This window comes from Oncorhynchus mykiss, chromosome 10 (genome assembly GCF_057628025.1).
Source record: "Oncorhynchus mykiss isolate SJ-2025 chromosome 10, ASM5762802v1, whole genome shotgun sequence".
NCBI classification, from domain to species: Eukaryota; Metazoa; Chordata; class Actinopteri; order Salmoniformes; family Salmonidae; genus Oncorhynchus; species Oncorhynchus mykiss.
The window spans coordinates 15,397,513-15,412,157 of NC_143031.1; the positions used below are offsets into that span (position 1 = coordinate 15,397,513).

Consider the following 14,645-nt stretch of genomic DNA (forward strand, 5'->3'; position numbering starts at 1 on the left):
TGGTGAGGGTGGTTTGTTTAGTTTTTGTATTGTCTAGGGGGTTTTGTATGTCTAGGGTTTTTTTATGTCTATGGGGATTTTGTAATTCTAGGTGTTTATATGTCTATGGTTGCCTAGATTGGTTCTCAATCAGAGGCAGCTGTTTATCGTTGTCTCTGATTGGGGACCATATTTAGGTAGCCATATTCCTTGGGTAGTTTGTGGGTTCTTATTCTATGTTTAGTTGCCTGTTCTGCACGGCGCATATTAGCGACACGTTTTGTTCAGTGTTCTTTCTTTAATTAAAGAAGTATGTACGCTTACCACGCTGCACCTTGGTCTCCTCCATATGACGACTGTGACAATACATTTGTTTTACATGTTATTTTGGCATTAATACGTGTCAAATATCAGTTTGCGAACAATATAAAAAAGAAAAATCTGAGTTAATAAAGCCACTTTAAAAAAGCCACTTTTAAAGCCATTTTGCTTTCTTAAGGCAGCTCCAAAATGCAGGTATTTCAGCCTAGCACAATGCTTTCTGTGGTGGCGGGGGTTGGTAATGTTTTCTAGTTGCACCGTGATTGGCTCAGTGTTCTGTCATTAAAGGGGATGCTACGTCACCACAAAATCTACGGGTAGAGCTTGAAAATTCAAGCCCCTTGGGTGCTGCCATAGAGTTACATTAGAAATGCCCATCAAAGAAGGCTCAATGTCATCGGGCCACAGATAAAATGACATATCATATCATGTCATATCACGTTATATCTACAGCAGCTTTGATTGGACTGGTCATGTCAACATCATACTTTCAAAATCTTAGCTAGTAAGCTAACAGTCACCATCATGAATTAAGTCAACAATCTACTGGTAAATCCTTTTCAATCCTTGTCATATGAAGAGAAATTATAGATAAAATGTATCGTGCTCATCTGCCATTGGACATAAACATTACACAACAAGTTGGAAATTGCAAATTCAACAATGAGTGGTTTGGAAGGAATCAGTGGCTAATTGCAATCACTAGCCTACTATTCAGTGAAGTTGGTGTGTGGTCCAAGTCTGAGTTTAAGGGGCTCTTTTACAAGCTAAAATGATAAACATTCAATGATGGCCATGCTTTCAATCCAGCATGACTTCTGACATGCTCAATCAATCAATCAAATGTATTTATTAAGCCCTTTTTACATCAGCCGATGGCACAAAGTGCTGTACAGCAAGCAATGCAGATGTAGAAGCACGGTGGCTAGGAAAAACTCCCTAGAAAGGCCAAAACTTAGGAAGAAACCTAGAGAGGAACCAGGCTCTGAGGGGTGGCCAGTCCTCTTCTGGCTGTGCCGGGTGGAGATTATAACAGAACATGGCCAAGGTGTTCAAACATTCATAGATGACCAGCAGGGTCAGATAATAATATCAAATCAAATCAAATCAATTTCGTACATCAGCTGATATCTCAAAGTGCTGTACAGAAACCCAGCCTAAAACCCCAAACAGCAAGCAATGCAGGTGTAGAAGCACGGTGGCTAGGAAAAACTCCCTCGAAAGGCCAAAACCTAGGAAGAAACCTAGAGAGGAACCAGGCTATGTGGGGTGGCCAGTCCTCTTCTGGCTGTGCCGGGTGGAGATTATAACAGAACATGGCCAAGATGTTCAAATGTTCTTAAATGACCAGCATGGTCAAATAATAATAATCACAGGCAGAACAGTTGAAACTGGAGCAGCAGCACGGCCAGGTGGACTGGGGACAGCAAGGAGTCATCATGTCAGGTAGTCCTGAGGCATGGTCCTAGGGCTCAGGTCCTCCGAGAGAGAGAAAAAAAGAGAGAAAGAGAGAATTAGAGAGAGCATACTTAAATTCACACAGGACACCGGATAGGACAGGAGAAGTACTCCAGATATAACAAACTGACCCTAGCCCCCCGACACATAAACTACTGCAGCATAAATACTGGAGGCTGAGACAGGAGGGGTCAGGAGACCCCGTGGCCCCATCCGACGACACCCCCGGACAGGGCCAAACAGGAAGGATATAACCCCACCCACTTTGCCAAAGCACAGCCCCCACACCACTAGAGGGATATCTTCAACCACCAACTTACCATCTTGAGACAAGGCCGAGTATAGCCCACAATGATCTCCGCCACGGCACAACCCAAGGGGGGGCGTCAACCCAGACAGGAAGATCACATCAGTGACTCAACCCACTCAAGTGACGCACCCCTCCTAGGGACGGTATGAAAGAGCACCAGTAAGCCAGTGACTCAGCCCCCGTAATAGGGTTAGAGGCAGAGAATCCCAGTGGACAGAGGGGAACCGGCCAGGCAGAGACAGCAAGGGCGGTTCGTCGCTCCAGTGCCTTTCCGTTCACCTTCACTCACTCATAGGAGATGAGTCTTCAATAAAGACTTAAAGGTCGAGGCCGAGTCTGCGGCTCTAAACAACTGGAAACTCGGAACTGGGAAATCTCAGTGAGTTCAAGACAACTGCAAGTCGGGAACTCTGGCATCTTTCTAGACCTCTGACCTGAAGATCACTGACGTCATTATGATTCAACCGAGTTCCCAGTTGTCTTGAAAGCACCATAAAGTTTGATGACAAAATTGGCCCACGCAGGGCAGACGTGCCTCCTTCCGGTTCAAGTGAACACAGCAGAAGAAGGTGAGTCTTCTATGCTGCTGCATAAATTATGTAATATACCAGGGAGATATGTATACTGTAACTAAGAAAGTAATACTAAGTGTATGTTGAGTAGTAAGCTATTTGTAACCAATGTGCCTCACCCTAATAATTTGTTCCACTTTCCCATGATCATTTAGCTTACTTTTCTGACTTGGTGGTGCACATGTAGCCTATAAGACTGTTTTAGGGAAATGTAATCATGAAATATTGTAAGAGCTTTCATTGTCTGCCTATATGCCCCTTTTATTTATCCTATGGTTCTGACTTGGTATACAGGGAGAATACTGTAAGAAAAGCCCATGTTCTTAATTCTGTCGCTGTACATTTCAAAAGTGCTGAGCAAATAGTTACATTGACTACGTCTGTCCTAGCTTGCTCATTAATGTCATAATCGAAATTACGGAGTGCCTCTTATCCGCTCGTTGTCCCCTTATGCTATAGTTTGTACATCTCAATTGTCAGTAGAAAACAAATTTGTTTAATCAAGTCAGCCATATCAGCTATATATTTTTAAAGGTAGTAAATGAGGTTGAATGAACTGTTTTGCTGCCAAACATGACTCCGCTGATAGCCAGGTGTAGCAGTGGTAAGGTGTGCGGACTGATGTTGGGACTCTGCTGTTGGGACAGCTTTATGTAGGCCCTAACAGTTTGTGGGCATCATTTGTCACTGTTAAAGTGCAATTAGTGTATTGTTCAGTGTTGTGTTATGTTGAGTAGTGGCTTTGCTGGCATGCATCAAAAAAAATTGGGGGGGAGTTTGCCCCACCAAGATTTACATGCTAAAATTACTGGATGTTCATCACTCCTTTACCCCTTTGACAGAGAAACACCAGATACAGTAAGAAGCTATAGTCTTCTTTGTCATTTGACACTACAGAGATAAAGATACTATAAATGAACATTGTGATATATCAAAAATAAAATATGATATCCTTCCGACCCAAAAGTACCCCAGGCTACTTGCCCATGAAAATAAAGGCCTTTTTTTCAAAGGCAGGGTAGAATAGAAACCCTCCAAGAACATACTGACACCTCTTTGGCCTCCTCTTCATGTAACCAGGGGGCACTTTCTTACAGACATGCCTGGAACAAGATCAGAGAGAAATACTCCCATCATTTCTAAGGAAGGAGCCTTTGGGGGCTTGTTTTGACACGAAGTCATTGATATGCTGTAAGATTCCAGGGGCAAGCCAAAAAGGTGTTTCACAGACCACCCTACCTAACTCTGTCTATATGAACGGGTTAGGACAACACTCTGACAAGTATGAATGGAACAAGATAGGGGATGGGGGCAAAAGTGTAAAAAAATGTGTGCAGGACTTGTATTGCAGAGTAGGACTAGTTGGTTACCCCTTAATGTGTAATTAACCATGTATAGATATTTTAACACCACCATTCACAAGGTAAAAGTACAAACCCTACTGCTCTTTCACATCTTCCTGAGAAAGTAAAAAATAACAGAAGGAATCATCAACCACAAATATGTGGCAAGCACCAATATGACAATCACAAAATGGTATAACCAGTGATTACAGATGGATAAACCATCTACTAATAATTAACAGCTTATAAACTACTTATACCCTTTATAAATCCTTATACTATAAGTATACCCCAAAAATGTGAAGTGTTACAAACTTCACCTAGCCTCTCTGTATAATCTATGCAGTGCCAAGTATTGTAAATGACTTGCAGTGAAAAGTGCTGTCAGGGATTTATCAGAGAAATGTAAAAACCCCCAGAACCAGCTGGAAGAAAGGCTAGTCACAGTTTAAATGCAAAGCACTTCGGAATTCTTTGTTTGCACACACCCTTACATATTTATACAGGCAGTGTCACAGAGCTAAGTATACTGTATATGTAGACGTACATATGAAGAGCACAATGTCCTCTGCCAGTTACGCTTCTAGCTGTTTGTGCATTCATTACAAAGGGAAATCCCAGAGGTTGAAATATAATGAGGTGCACACATTTCAATCTCAATCAAAATATCGGCAATCTTGGTTATGTTAAATATGGGTAGTTTCCAACCTATACGATTCCCATTTTATAGAGTGAAATAAACCATTATAATTATAGGCACAACATAGCGCCCCTTACTCAGCATGAAATATACACTGATGCTGACATAATACACTGTTCCAAGAGGCTTCACAACAAATATTGTTGATGAGTCATCTAATGCTTACTCAGGAGAAACTATAATTGGGAGCCAATTGAGACAACAGGTATCCTTTTTAGCAGCGTGCTTGTGATGAGCCAAGGAAGGATGGCTCCCCCACTCCAATTTCACTGACTGGGTTTGCATCCCAAATCCCTGGTCAAATGCAGAGCACTATAAAGGTGATAGGTTTCCATTTGGGACATAACCTGAAATGCTTTGTACAACAATGTCAATGCCTCACAAATGGGATAAGTATGAGAGGTATACAGTCAGCTAGGCTTGTAGAGGAAAACAAATGATGGCTTTATAAGTATATAGTATATACCGATGATGATAATAGTCTCTTATAGTAGATCTATTCTAAATCATAATTTTTAGATGCTCAGCTTATTTTACCTCAGGAGATAATAACATCTTCACATCTCAGTTTAAAACATTGCACACTTTTCAATCACATTTTTTTTTAGGCCTGTGCCATATAATTATAAAATACTGCAGAGTTCTGTGCTGAAGATCTCTATAGGGATTTAAAGTATGAAAGAGCTGTAATCAATGAATGGCCTAGATAATTTTAGGAGTCGACAGTCTAGACCATAATGAACCTCATTTGATGTATGCCTTTTCTTTCTGCAGGTGTTTCAGTCTGTCACTCTCCCAGGTTTGTCAGACTGAAAATGACCCTATATAATCCCTGAATGATCAGAATTGGCATGTTATTAGCACCAAGTCTACACTCCCAACAAGTAGGTTATTGCAATATTAACCATCAGCAGATATAGTGGCATTGATGTAGGTGACATTTGGATGCCCTGGTCTGATTGAAAGACTGTTGGAAGCCACAATCAAACCCAAAGGATAGGCCTTGAGTGAAAGAGAATGACAACTTACACTAACCACAGGCTCTTCTAAAGAGAGGAGGGCTGCATCCCAATTATAAATAAATAAATAATTGAGCATTTATTTAACCAAAAAAGTGAATTGAGAACCCATTCTTATTTACAATAACAACCAGGCCAAGAGGCATAACATTGTAACAGTGAACAGGACAACACACAATATCATAACAAATGAATAAAACACTCTATTCAGAGGAAAGATACAAATCAGTGGAGGCTGCTCAGGGGAGGACGGCTCGTAATAATGGCTGGAACGGAGTAAATGGAATGAAATCAAACACCTGGAAACCATGTGTTTGATGTATTTGATAGAATTCCACTGATTCCGCTCCAGCCATTACCACGAGTCCGTACTCCCCAATTAAGGTGCCACCAACCTGTTGTACAAATTCATCAAATATACAACAATAAGAAATATTCCTAGTGTGTTAGAGCAGAAAAGTCCAAGGCAACACAGCAGACTTAATGATCAGCAGGTACATTGATCAGATAGCACCTCAGTTAATATATTTTTGAAGGAGTCTGGTGGGATGAATGTGACTGAGGGTCTTTTGCAGCTCATTCCAGTCGTTGGCAGCAGAAAAACTGGAATGAACAAAGACCAAAGCAAGTGCTGGCTCTGGAATGACCAGAGTGATACATCTACCAGAACGCAGGCTGCTATTGGTAGTGGAGATGTTAAGGAGTGAGCTGAGGGTGAGGGGGGACCTGCCTATGAGGGTCTTGTATATAAATTGGCACCCTATTCCCTTTAAAGTGTACTACTTTTGACTAGGGCCCTATGGGTCCTAGTCAAAAGTAGTGCACTACACAGGGAAAAGGGTACGTGCCATTTTGGGACTCACACAATATATATTGCAGCATGGCTGAATATCTGTTAAATAAACGATGAGTCCAGTAGACAGTAATGGAGCACACAATCAAATGGCCATGGAGAGGTATTGCATGTTTTTCAAGGCACTTAACCCACCTGTGGTGCGGGGCAGGAAGGCTGCTACAGCACATTTGAATCTGTGCCAGAAAAATCCAGTGTCCTTCACAGCCTCATTTAACTTTGTGTAAAAGAGCATTCCCTCATTACTGATGGAGTGACACCAGGTCCTCGATTCAAAAAGCGTCTCAGAGTAGGAGTGATACATCTACATCTAATCTTAATCATTATGATCTAAAAGGCCAAACTGATCCTAGATCAGTAATCATACTCTGAGACACTTTGAGGATATGGGCCCTGATATAGCAATGTGCATTTTTGAACCTGCCAGCATAGTGTGTGCTGATGACGAAAATGTCAAACTGGAATCTGTGTCCCAATACTCCTCTGAATGCACTCCTCTTCGCCTTGTCTCCTGAACAGGGTTTCATGATGAACTACATATGGTTTGAAGTTATTTTTCATTGGTGGTCATGATGGAAAGGGGAGTGGGGGGCAATGGGGAATGAACATTGGATGATAGTCAGATAGTCTGCCCTTGCTGAGGATGAGATGCGTAAAGAAAGAACTGTACCATTTGTATTTTATTTTTTGTTCTAGAAATGCGTGCCAACGTATTTGTTCACATGTCAGAAGCACAACAAGCATTGATGTAAAATCCTGCGATGCATCATTGGCTGTTGCAGGTGCCCCCGGAGCTGCAAGTAGGAGGCGCGCTCGCCACATGAAAGCGCGTGCAATTACTTCTTGATACAATAACCTACACCGTAGATCTATCTACAAAATACAGCTCACTCCTTATTTACATGTGATTGTAGTAAATGAGGTGGATTGATAGGTCTATCACTTGTCATTGTGTGAACCAACATCGTAGATTGGAGTGGATTGAATATTGAGTTAAACGTTTGCAAGTAGACCTAACTTTATTTCCATGTATATGTTTGTTCAATGTCTTATTATTATGAAAATAAGACATATTAACATTAACAATATTATTTAGGAAATATGTTTTTTTCAACGTTGTCTCTGTAAATGTTTATTATTGTGCTGCTATCATGAACCCGCCCAAACAAACCGCCCACTTAACGGTAGCTTTCACTTTCAAAAGAGTGACAGGTGAAGAATATAATCCCTTTTTCTTATTTCAGGTTGGAGTTTATGCATGATGTTTGGCGAAAGTAAACCATTTTAAAGATATTAGAATCGTCTTTCAGTGACAGCAAATATAAATACGTCATTAATATGGCGCCAAAAGAGTTTAAAGTATGATCTTATTTTGTTGTAAGGTTGCGCACCCGCCAGTGCAATCGCACAAGAGAGAAGAACGCGAGCGGGCAAGGACGGAGCAGACTATATGTTTTTAGGTGGAACGTTGCCAAACGAGCCAGCTTGCTATCTTTCATGACTCATTCTTTGAAAATTAGGCATATTTTTTTTCTCTACTGGATTTGAGGAAAACATACTCCCATGACAAATCAGGACCTGAGGGATACCACATTGGATTTGGACTATTTTCGAAATGCGACATGGCTTTCAAAATGATATTTGTTAGCTTACCTTGCTGTACCATAGCTAGCGTACAGTAGAACCGACGTGCTGGATGCGGCTATCTTGCAAGCACGTTCGCTAGCTAGAGAATTTGGATTTAAGGATGATATACTCCTAAAGTCAGCTAAATGTAGCTAACTGCATTTAGCTGTTACCTGCGAATGCGGACATCGCAGGTTTGTTGACTATTATGTTATACTGTCGGATAGACTATCATGGAGTAAATTTGTCAATTGGTACTTTTTATTTTGACTCTTGGGAGAGCATCTGACGTGCTGTCAACACCATACAGCCTCGCAGGCATAGTCCTGTCACCAACGTGAATAGTCAGGGGGCTAACTAACTAGCTCGCTAGCTAGGGGTAAGTTGGCTACACTGGAATTTGACCACCGTGAAATTCACTGTCGCTAGCTACATGTGGTTAGCTTCAAATTATATCGTAATTTCTCATCATCGCCCATCGTCCAGAGTCGAGGACGTTTCGCAGCCCGATCCTGACTGCAATCAAGATAAAAAGGTGGGTTAGATTTTGGTTTCTTGCTTCCCCCAAGAAGTACGGTACGGTGCAGTAGCATGTAGCACAGGGTGAGAAGCACGCACTTCCAGAGCGGATAGGGAAATGTGTAGTATGCATGGGTCTAATGGTTGTGATAACTAGCTAAATAGCGAGCACGGGTAGAACGTCATGCAACTGCAACTTTTTTATTGAATAAAATATGAAAATGTCAGGTCCCAGTTCACTAGCAATGTTTGCAACGCCAACTACGCAGCGAGTATTATTTATAGACGGGCGTCATGTTCACTGCTGTTATTAAATAATTTTGGTAGCGGGATTTTCCCGAGGTGCTGTTAAATTACATTCCCCGGTGAAATACATTATTTAATTATTTGTTGAATTCTAATACATGATTGGCAACTTATGCAAGTGTTTGCGGGAGGAGGGACCGCGGTACGCCAACGTATGGCGCTGAAAATACACTTAGCTAATGTGATCAAAAATTATCTGCCTGTTGAAAAGATTACAATAGAGGAGGATCATTTTGGTAATAACGATCGCGTTATAAAACTGCATTTGGCAAAAGTTACTGTTGCCATCCACTGTCGCTCAATTGTGGATTTGAAATTATGGCCGCATGTGAATTACGTTCCCAAAAAGGGGAGGTGTTTTGGAAGGCTAAATAAGCACGCACATATCTAAGAATTAGAACAAGCTCAGTACTCTTATCTCAGTCTGCGTGCTGTGCCGATCTACTGTAGGGGGGAGTGGCTCTTGTTTACCTTCAGAAACTCTGCGCTCATAGAACAGGGGGTGGGACTAGATTTTTGCTGCGCATGGTTAGTAGAGGGACAGAGCAGCATCTTGATGTTCCCATTTTAAGAAATGAGAACTTGATGTTCATAGTCAGATATATATTTTGGATAGAGAATTTCCAGGGTTCAAATTACACATTGACTCTTGAGGGTGCCTCACATTGATATATTTGACAGTTGTGGGGGGCTCCCATTTGATATTTAAGTTCTTATGAGTTGTTTGGGGGGAATTGTTATGGGAGTTGCCAATGCATGTGAAGTTTACCTTTAAAGCACATTACATTCAAATGTGTTCTTGAGGTATTTCCTTATAGCTACTCTATAATGGTCCTCTAGTCAGTAAAATATTGTTACTTACAATCCATTACCGGCTCCCATGATTAGAATAGTATAACAATCCATCTTGTTTCTCTTATTGCACAGATGTAATTGAACTGGTTATTTCCTTGAATCAATTAAGTCTGAATCATCTGGGGACTTGTTAAATGTTCCCAGTTGTGACAGCTCCCTTCCTACCCACCCTCCAGCTGGGCATGAAACAGGAGATGAGTCATGCTGTGGGGACATGTCTCTCTCTCTCTCAAATCTCTATTTTTCCCTGGAGGCCAGCTATTCTTACCTAGAAAATAACAGTAGTTTGTTTACAAGCAAAACTGGAATTTTGTGATTTTTAAGGAAAAGGCCATTAGGCCTTCAAGAGGTGCCCAATCTGCTAGGGCACCAAGGCCATTAACAAAATAGCTAATTAAATTGATTTTAAAAACAGAAAAACACTAGCTATTCTGTTAAGTGTATGTAAATGTTGATCCACAATTAGCCTACATGTCAAAGTGTAGGTGATAGCCTATGTGTATTGGCTATAGTTTGTCATGTCCAGACAGGAGGGAGGTGCCAGAAAATGTAGCCAGACTTTTAATTATTACCGTTCAAAAGTTTGGTGTCACTTAGAAATGTCCTTGTTTTCCATGAAAATATACATGAAATTAGTTGCAAAATGAATAGGAAATATAGTCAAGATGTTGACAAGGTTATAAATAATGATTTTCAATTGAAATAATAATTTGGCGCAATGTGCTTTGTGGCTTGGCCTGAAAAATAAATGATGACCTTTTGTATTGAAGACTAGAGCCCGACCAATATGGAATTTTTGGATCTGATTTTAGAGTGGAAATATTCTCAGATAACCCATATCTGCCAATATTTTGATTATTATAGCAAAAAAAAGCTGATTTCTTAAATTTGAGGAAATAACATTTTTTATTTTTTTATTTTTTTATTTCACCTTTATTTAACCAGGTAGGCTAGTTGAGAACAAGTTCTCATTTGCAACTGCGACCTGGCCAAGATAAAGCATAGCAGTGTGAACAGACAACACAGAGTTACACATGGAGTAAACAATTAACAAGTCAATAACACAGTAGAAAAAAAAGAGAGTCTATATACATTGTGTGCAAAAGGCATGAGGAGGTAGGCAAATAATTCCAATTTTGCAGATTAAGACTGGGGTGATAAATGATCAGATGGTCATGTACAGGTAGAGAGAGATACAGTGCCCTGCGAAAGTATTCGGCCCCCTTGAACTTTGTGACCTTTTGCCACATTTCAGGCTTCAAACATAAAGATATAAAACTGTATTTTTTTGTGAAGAATCAACAACAAGTGGAACACAATCATGAAGTGGAACGACATTTATTGGATATTTCAAACCTTTTTAACAAATCAAAAACTGAAAAATTGGGCGTGCAAAATTATTCAGCCCCCTTAAGTTAATACTTTGTAGCGCCACCTTTTGCTGCGATTACAGCTGTAAGTCGCTTGGGGTATGTCTCTATCAGTTTTGCACATCGAGAGACTGAAATGTTTTCCCATTCTTCCTTGCAAAACAGCTCGAGCTCAGTGAGGTTGGATGGAGAGCATTTGTGAACAGCAGTTTTCAGTACTTTCCACAGATTCTCGATTGAATTCAGGCCTGGACTTTGACTTGGCCATTCTAACACCTGGATATGTTTATTTTTGAACCATTCAATTGTAGATTTTGCTTTATGTTTTGGATCATTGTCTTGTTGGAAGACAAATCTCCGTCCCAGTCTCAGGTCTTTTGCAGACTCCATCAGGTTTTCTTCCAGAATGGTCCTGTATTTGGCTCCATCCATCTTCCCATCAATTTTAACCATCTTCCCTGTCCCTGATGAAGAAAAGCAGGCCCAAACCATGATGCTGCCACCATCATGTTTGACAGTGGGGATGGTGTGTTCAGGGTGTTGCTTTTACGCCAAACTTAACGTTTTGCATTGTTGCCAAAAAGTTCAATTTTGGTTTCATCTGACCAGAGCACCTTCTTCCACATGTTTGGTGTGTCTCCCAGGGGGATTGTGGCAAACTTTAACCGACACTTTTTATGGCTATCTTTAAGAAATGGCTTTCTTCTTGCCACTCTTCCATGAAGGCCAGATTTGTGCAATATACGACTGATTGTTGTCCTATGGACAGAGTCTCCCACCTCAGCTGTAGATCTCTGCAGTTCATCCAGAGTGATCATGGGCCTCTTGGCTGCATCTCTGATCAGTCTTCTCCTTGTATGAGCTGAAAGTTTAGAGGGACGGCCAGGTCTTGGTAGATTTGCAGTGGTCTGATACTCCTTCCATTTCAATATTATCGCTTGCACAGTGCTCCTTGGGATGTTTAAAGCTTGGGAAATCTTTTTGTATCCAAATCCTTTAAACTTCTTCACAACAGTATCTCGGACCTGCTTGGTGTGTTCCTTGTTCTTCATGATGCTCTCTGCGCTTTTAACGGACCTCTGAGACTATCACAGTGCAGGTGCATTTATACGGAGACTTGATTACACACAGGTGGATTGTATTTCTCATCATTAGTCATTTAGGTCAACATTGGATCATTCAGAGATCCTCACTGAACTTCTGGAGAGAGTTTGCTGCACTGAAAGTAAAAGGGCTAAATAATTTTGCACGGCCAATTTTTCAGTTTTTGATTTGTTAAAAAAGTTTGAAATATCCAATAAATGTCGTTCCACTTCATGATTGTGTTCCACTTGTTGTTGATTCTTCACAAAAAAATACAGTTTTATATCTTTATGTTTGAAGCCTGAAATGTGGCAAAAGGTTGCAAAGTTCAAGGGGGCCGAATACTTTCGCAAGGCACTGTATTGGTGTGCAAAAGAGCAGAAAAGTAAATAAATAAAAACAGTATGGGGATGAGGTAGGTAAAAATTGGTGGGCTATTTACCGATAGATTATGTACAGCTGCAGCGATCGGTTAGCTGCTCAGATAGCAGATGTTGGTGAGGGAGATAAAAGTCTCCAACTTCAGCGATTTTTGCAATTCGTTCCAGTCACAGGCAGCAGAGAACTGGAACGAAAGGCGGCCAAATGAGGTGTTGGCTTTAGGGATGATCAGTGAGATACACCTGCTGAAGCGCGTGTTACGGGTTGGTGTTGCCATCGTGACCAGTGAACTGAGATAAGGCGGAGCTTTACCTAGCATGGACTTGTAGATGACCTGGAGCCAGTGGGTCTGGCGACGAATATGTAGCGAGGGCCAGCCGACTAGAGCATACAGGTCGCAGTGGTGGGTGGTATAAGGTGCTTTAGTGACAAAACGGATGGCACTGTAATAAACTGCATCCAGTTTGCTGAGTAGAGTGTTGAAAGCAATTTTGTAGATGACATCGCCGAAGTCGAGGATCGGTAGGATAGTCAGTTTTACTAGGGTAAGTTTGGCGGCGTGAGTGAAGGAGGCCTTGTTGCGGAATAGAAAGCCGACTCTAGATTTGATTTTCGATTGGAGATGTTTGATATGAGTCTGGAAGGAGAGTTTACAGTCTAGCCAGACACCTAGGTACTTATAGATGTCCACATATTCAAGGTCGGAACCATCCAGGGTGGTGATGCTAGTCATTAATGTAAGCACCACCAGAACGACAAGATTTTTAACAGAAAAACTGTGTTACTCTAGTGTTACTGAGTCCAGCCCAAAAAATGCCTGTGAAGACTGAGCTGCATCATGTTGTTGAGCTGGAAAACAACAACATTTTCAATGTATTGGTATTTAGCTATGTTTTCATCGATTTTAAGACTGTAGCCACTGAGTCCTGGTATTTGCCAGTTGAAAGGAAAAACGTCAATCACTAAATTTGCAGCTGGCACAGCGCTGCCTCTCGCCCCAAGCATTGCCTGAGTGAACGTTCCTTGCTATCCGGGATCATTAGGACGTCCATACCCTTATTTAAATGGCAAGCAAAATGGCTGAATTGAGTAAAGGATATTCTCCTGCTTCTACACAAAACAGTGAAAACGCTGACTCTATCGCCGACCATAAGGCCATTAAATGCATTTTATGTGACATGTTCACACTCATCCAAGTGAAGGACCTTTCTGAAAATTTCACCTGTGTCAAATGCCATGGGAAAAATGCTGCAAGAAGAGGATCATTACTTTACTTGAGAAAATTAAAGCTCTGGATGAGCGTCTGATTTTGGACGCCTCGCGTTTAGCTGCATTTGTTGATGCGTCTTTTCGAAGAGACGACTGTAATGGAACTTATGGATCTTGAGCATTTCCCCACCTTACGGACTTCTGAAATTAGCCAAAAGTCGGATGCTATCAGCTCTACCCGTGGAGGGCGTGAATGGAGTGTGATTCGATCCAGGAGGAGGAAGAGACGCGCACCACAGCGTTCTGTATTTTTCTTGCAGCGTTGTGACATTGAACTCTCATTGTTTTGAGCCACTGTCCCCGCTGTCTTCCTCAGGGTGTACGGACACCGGGTACGCAGATGCTGTAGCTTCTACACTGACGCTGTCTTCCTCAGGTCGTACAGACACTGGGTACGTAGATGCTGTAGATTCTACACTGACGACCACCTACACTATGGGCCCTTGTGTTTAGGGTGCCTGACTTACTTAATGATCAAGTTTATAACGACCTGTTTAGGGTAAATATGGACACCCCTGCTGTTTTTAAGTTTTGCAAAGTGCTGGGTTTGTTACATTTTAAATGTGCAAAGTATGATGCCAAAGATGGACTTTGTCAGTGTTCGTTTCGTGCATCCTGATAATCTTCTTTTATCAGAGACTTGGTTAAATGATTTGATCATGGATAATGACATTGACATTG

General features: G+C 41.3%; 1 protein-coding gene across 7 annotated transcripts in view; it reads left to right on the top strand.

The window, feature by feature from the left end:
- Positions 1-7,718: 7,718 nt before the first annotated feature.
- Positions 7,719-14,645, top strand: part of LOC110534855 (protein Jade-1) — a 287,817-nt gene continuing 280,890 nt past the window's right edge. For 4 of the 7 annotated variants that reach the window (XM_036989744.2, XM_090185916.1, XM_090185914.1 and 1 more), the window contains exon 1: positions 7,730-8,716. In XM_036989744.2, coding sequence (XP_036845639.1) covers positions 8,615-8,716 — 102 coding nt within the window. In that variant the 5' untranslated portion in view covers positions 7,730-8,614. Of the gene's footprint in view, positions 8,717-14,645 lie in introns of all 7 variants that reach the window. The other 3 variants (XM_036989746.2, XM_090185913.1, XM_036989745.2) reach the window with 2 other exon arrangements.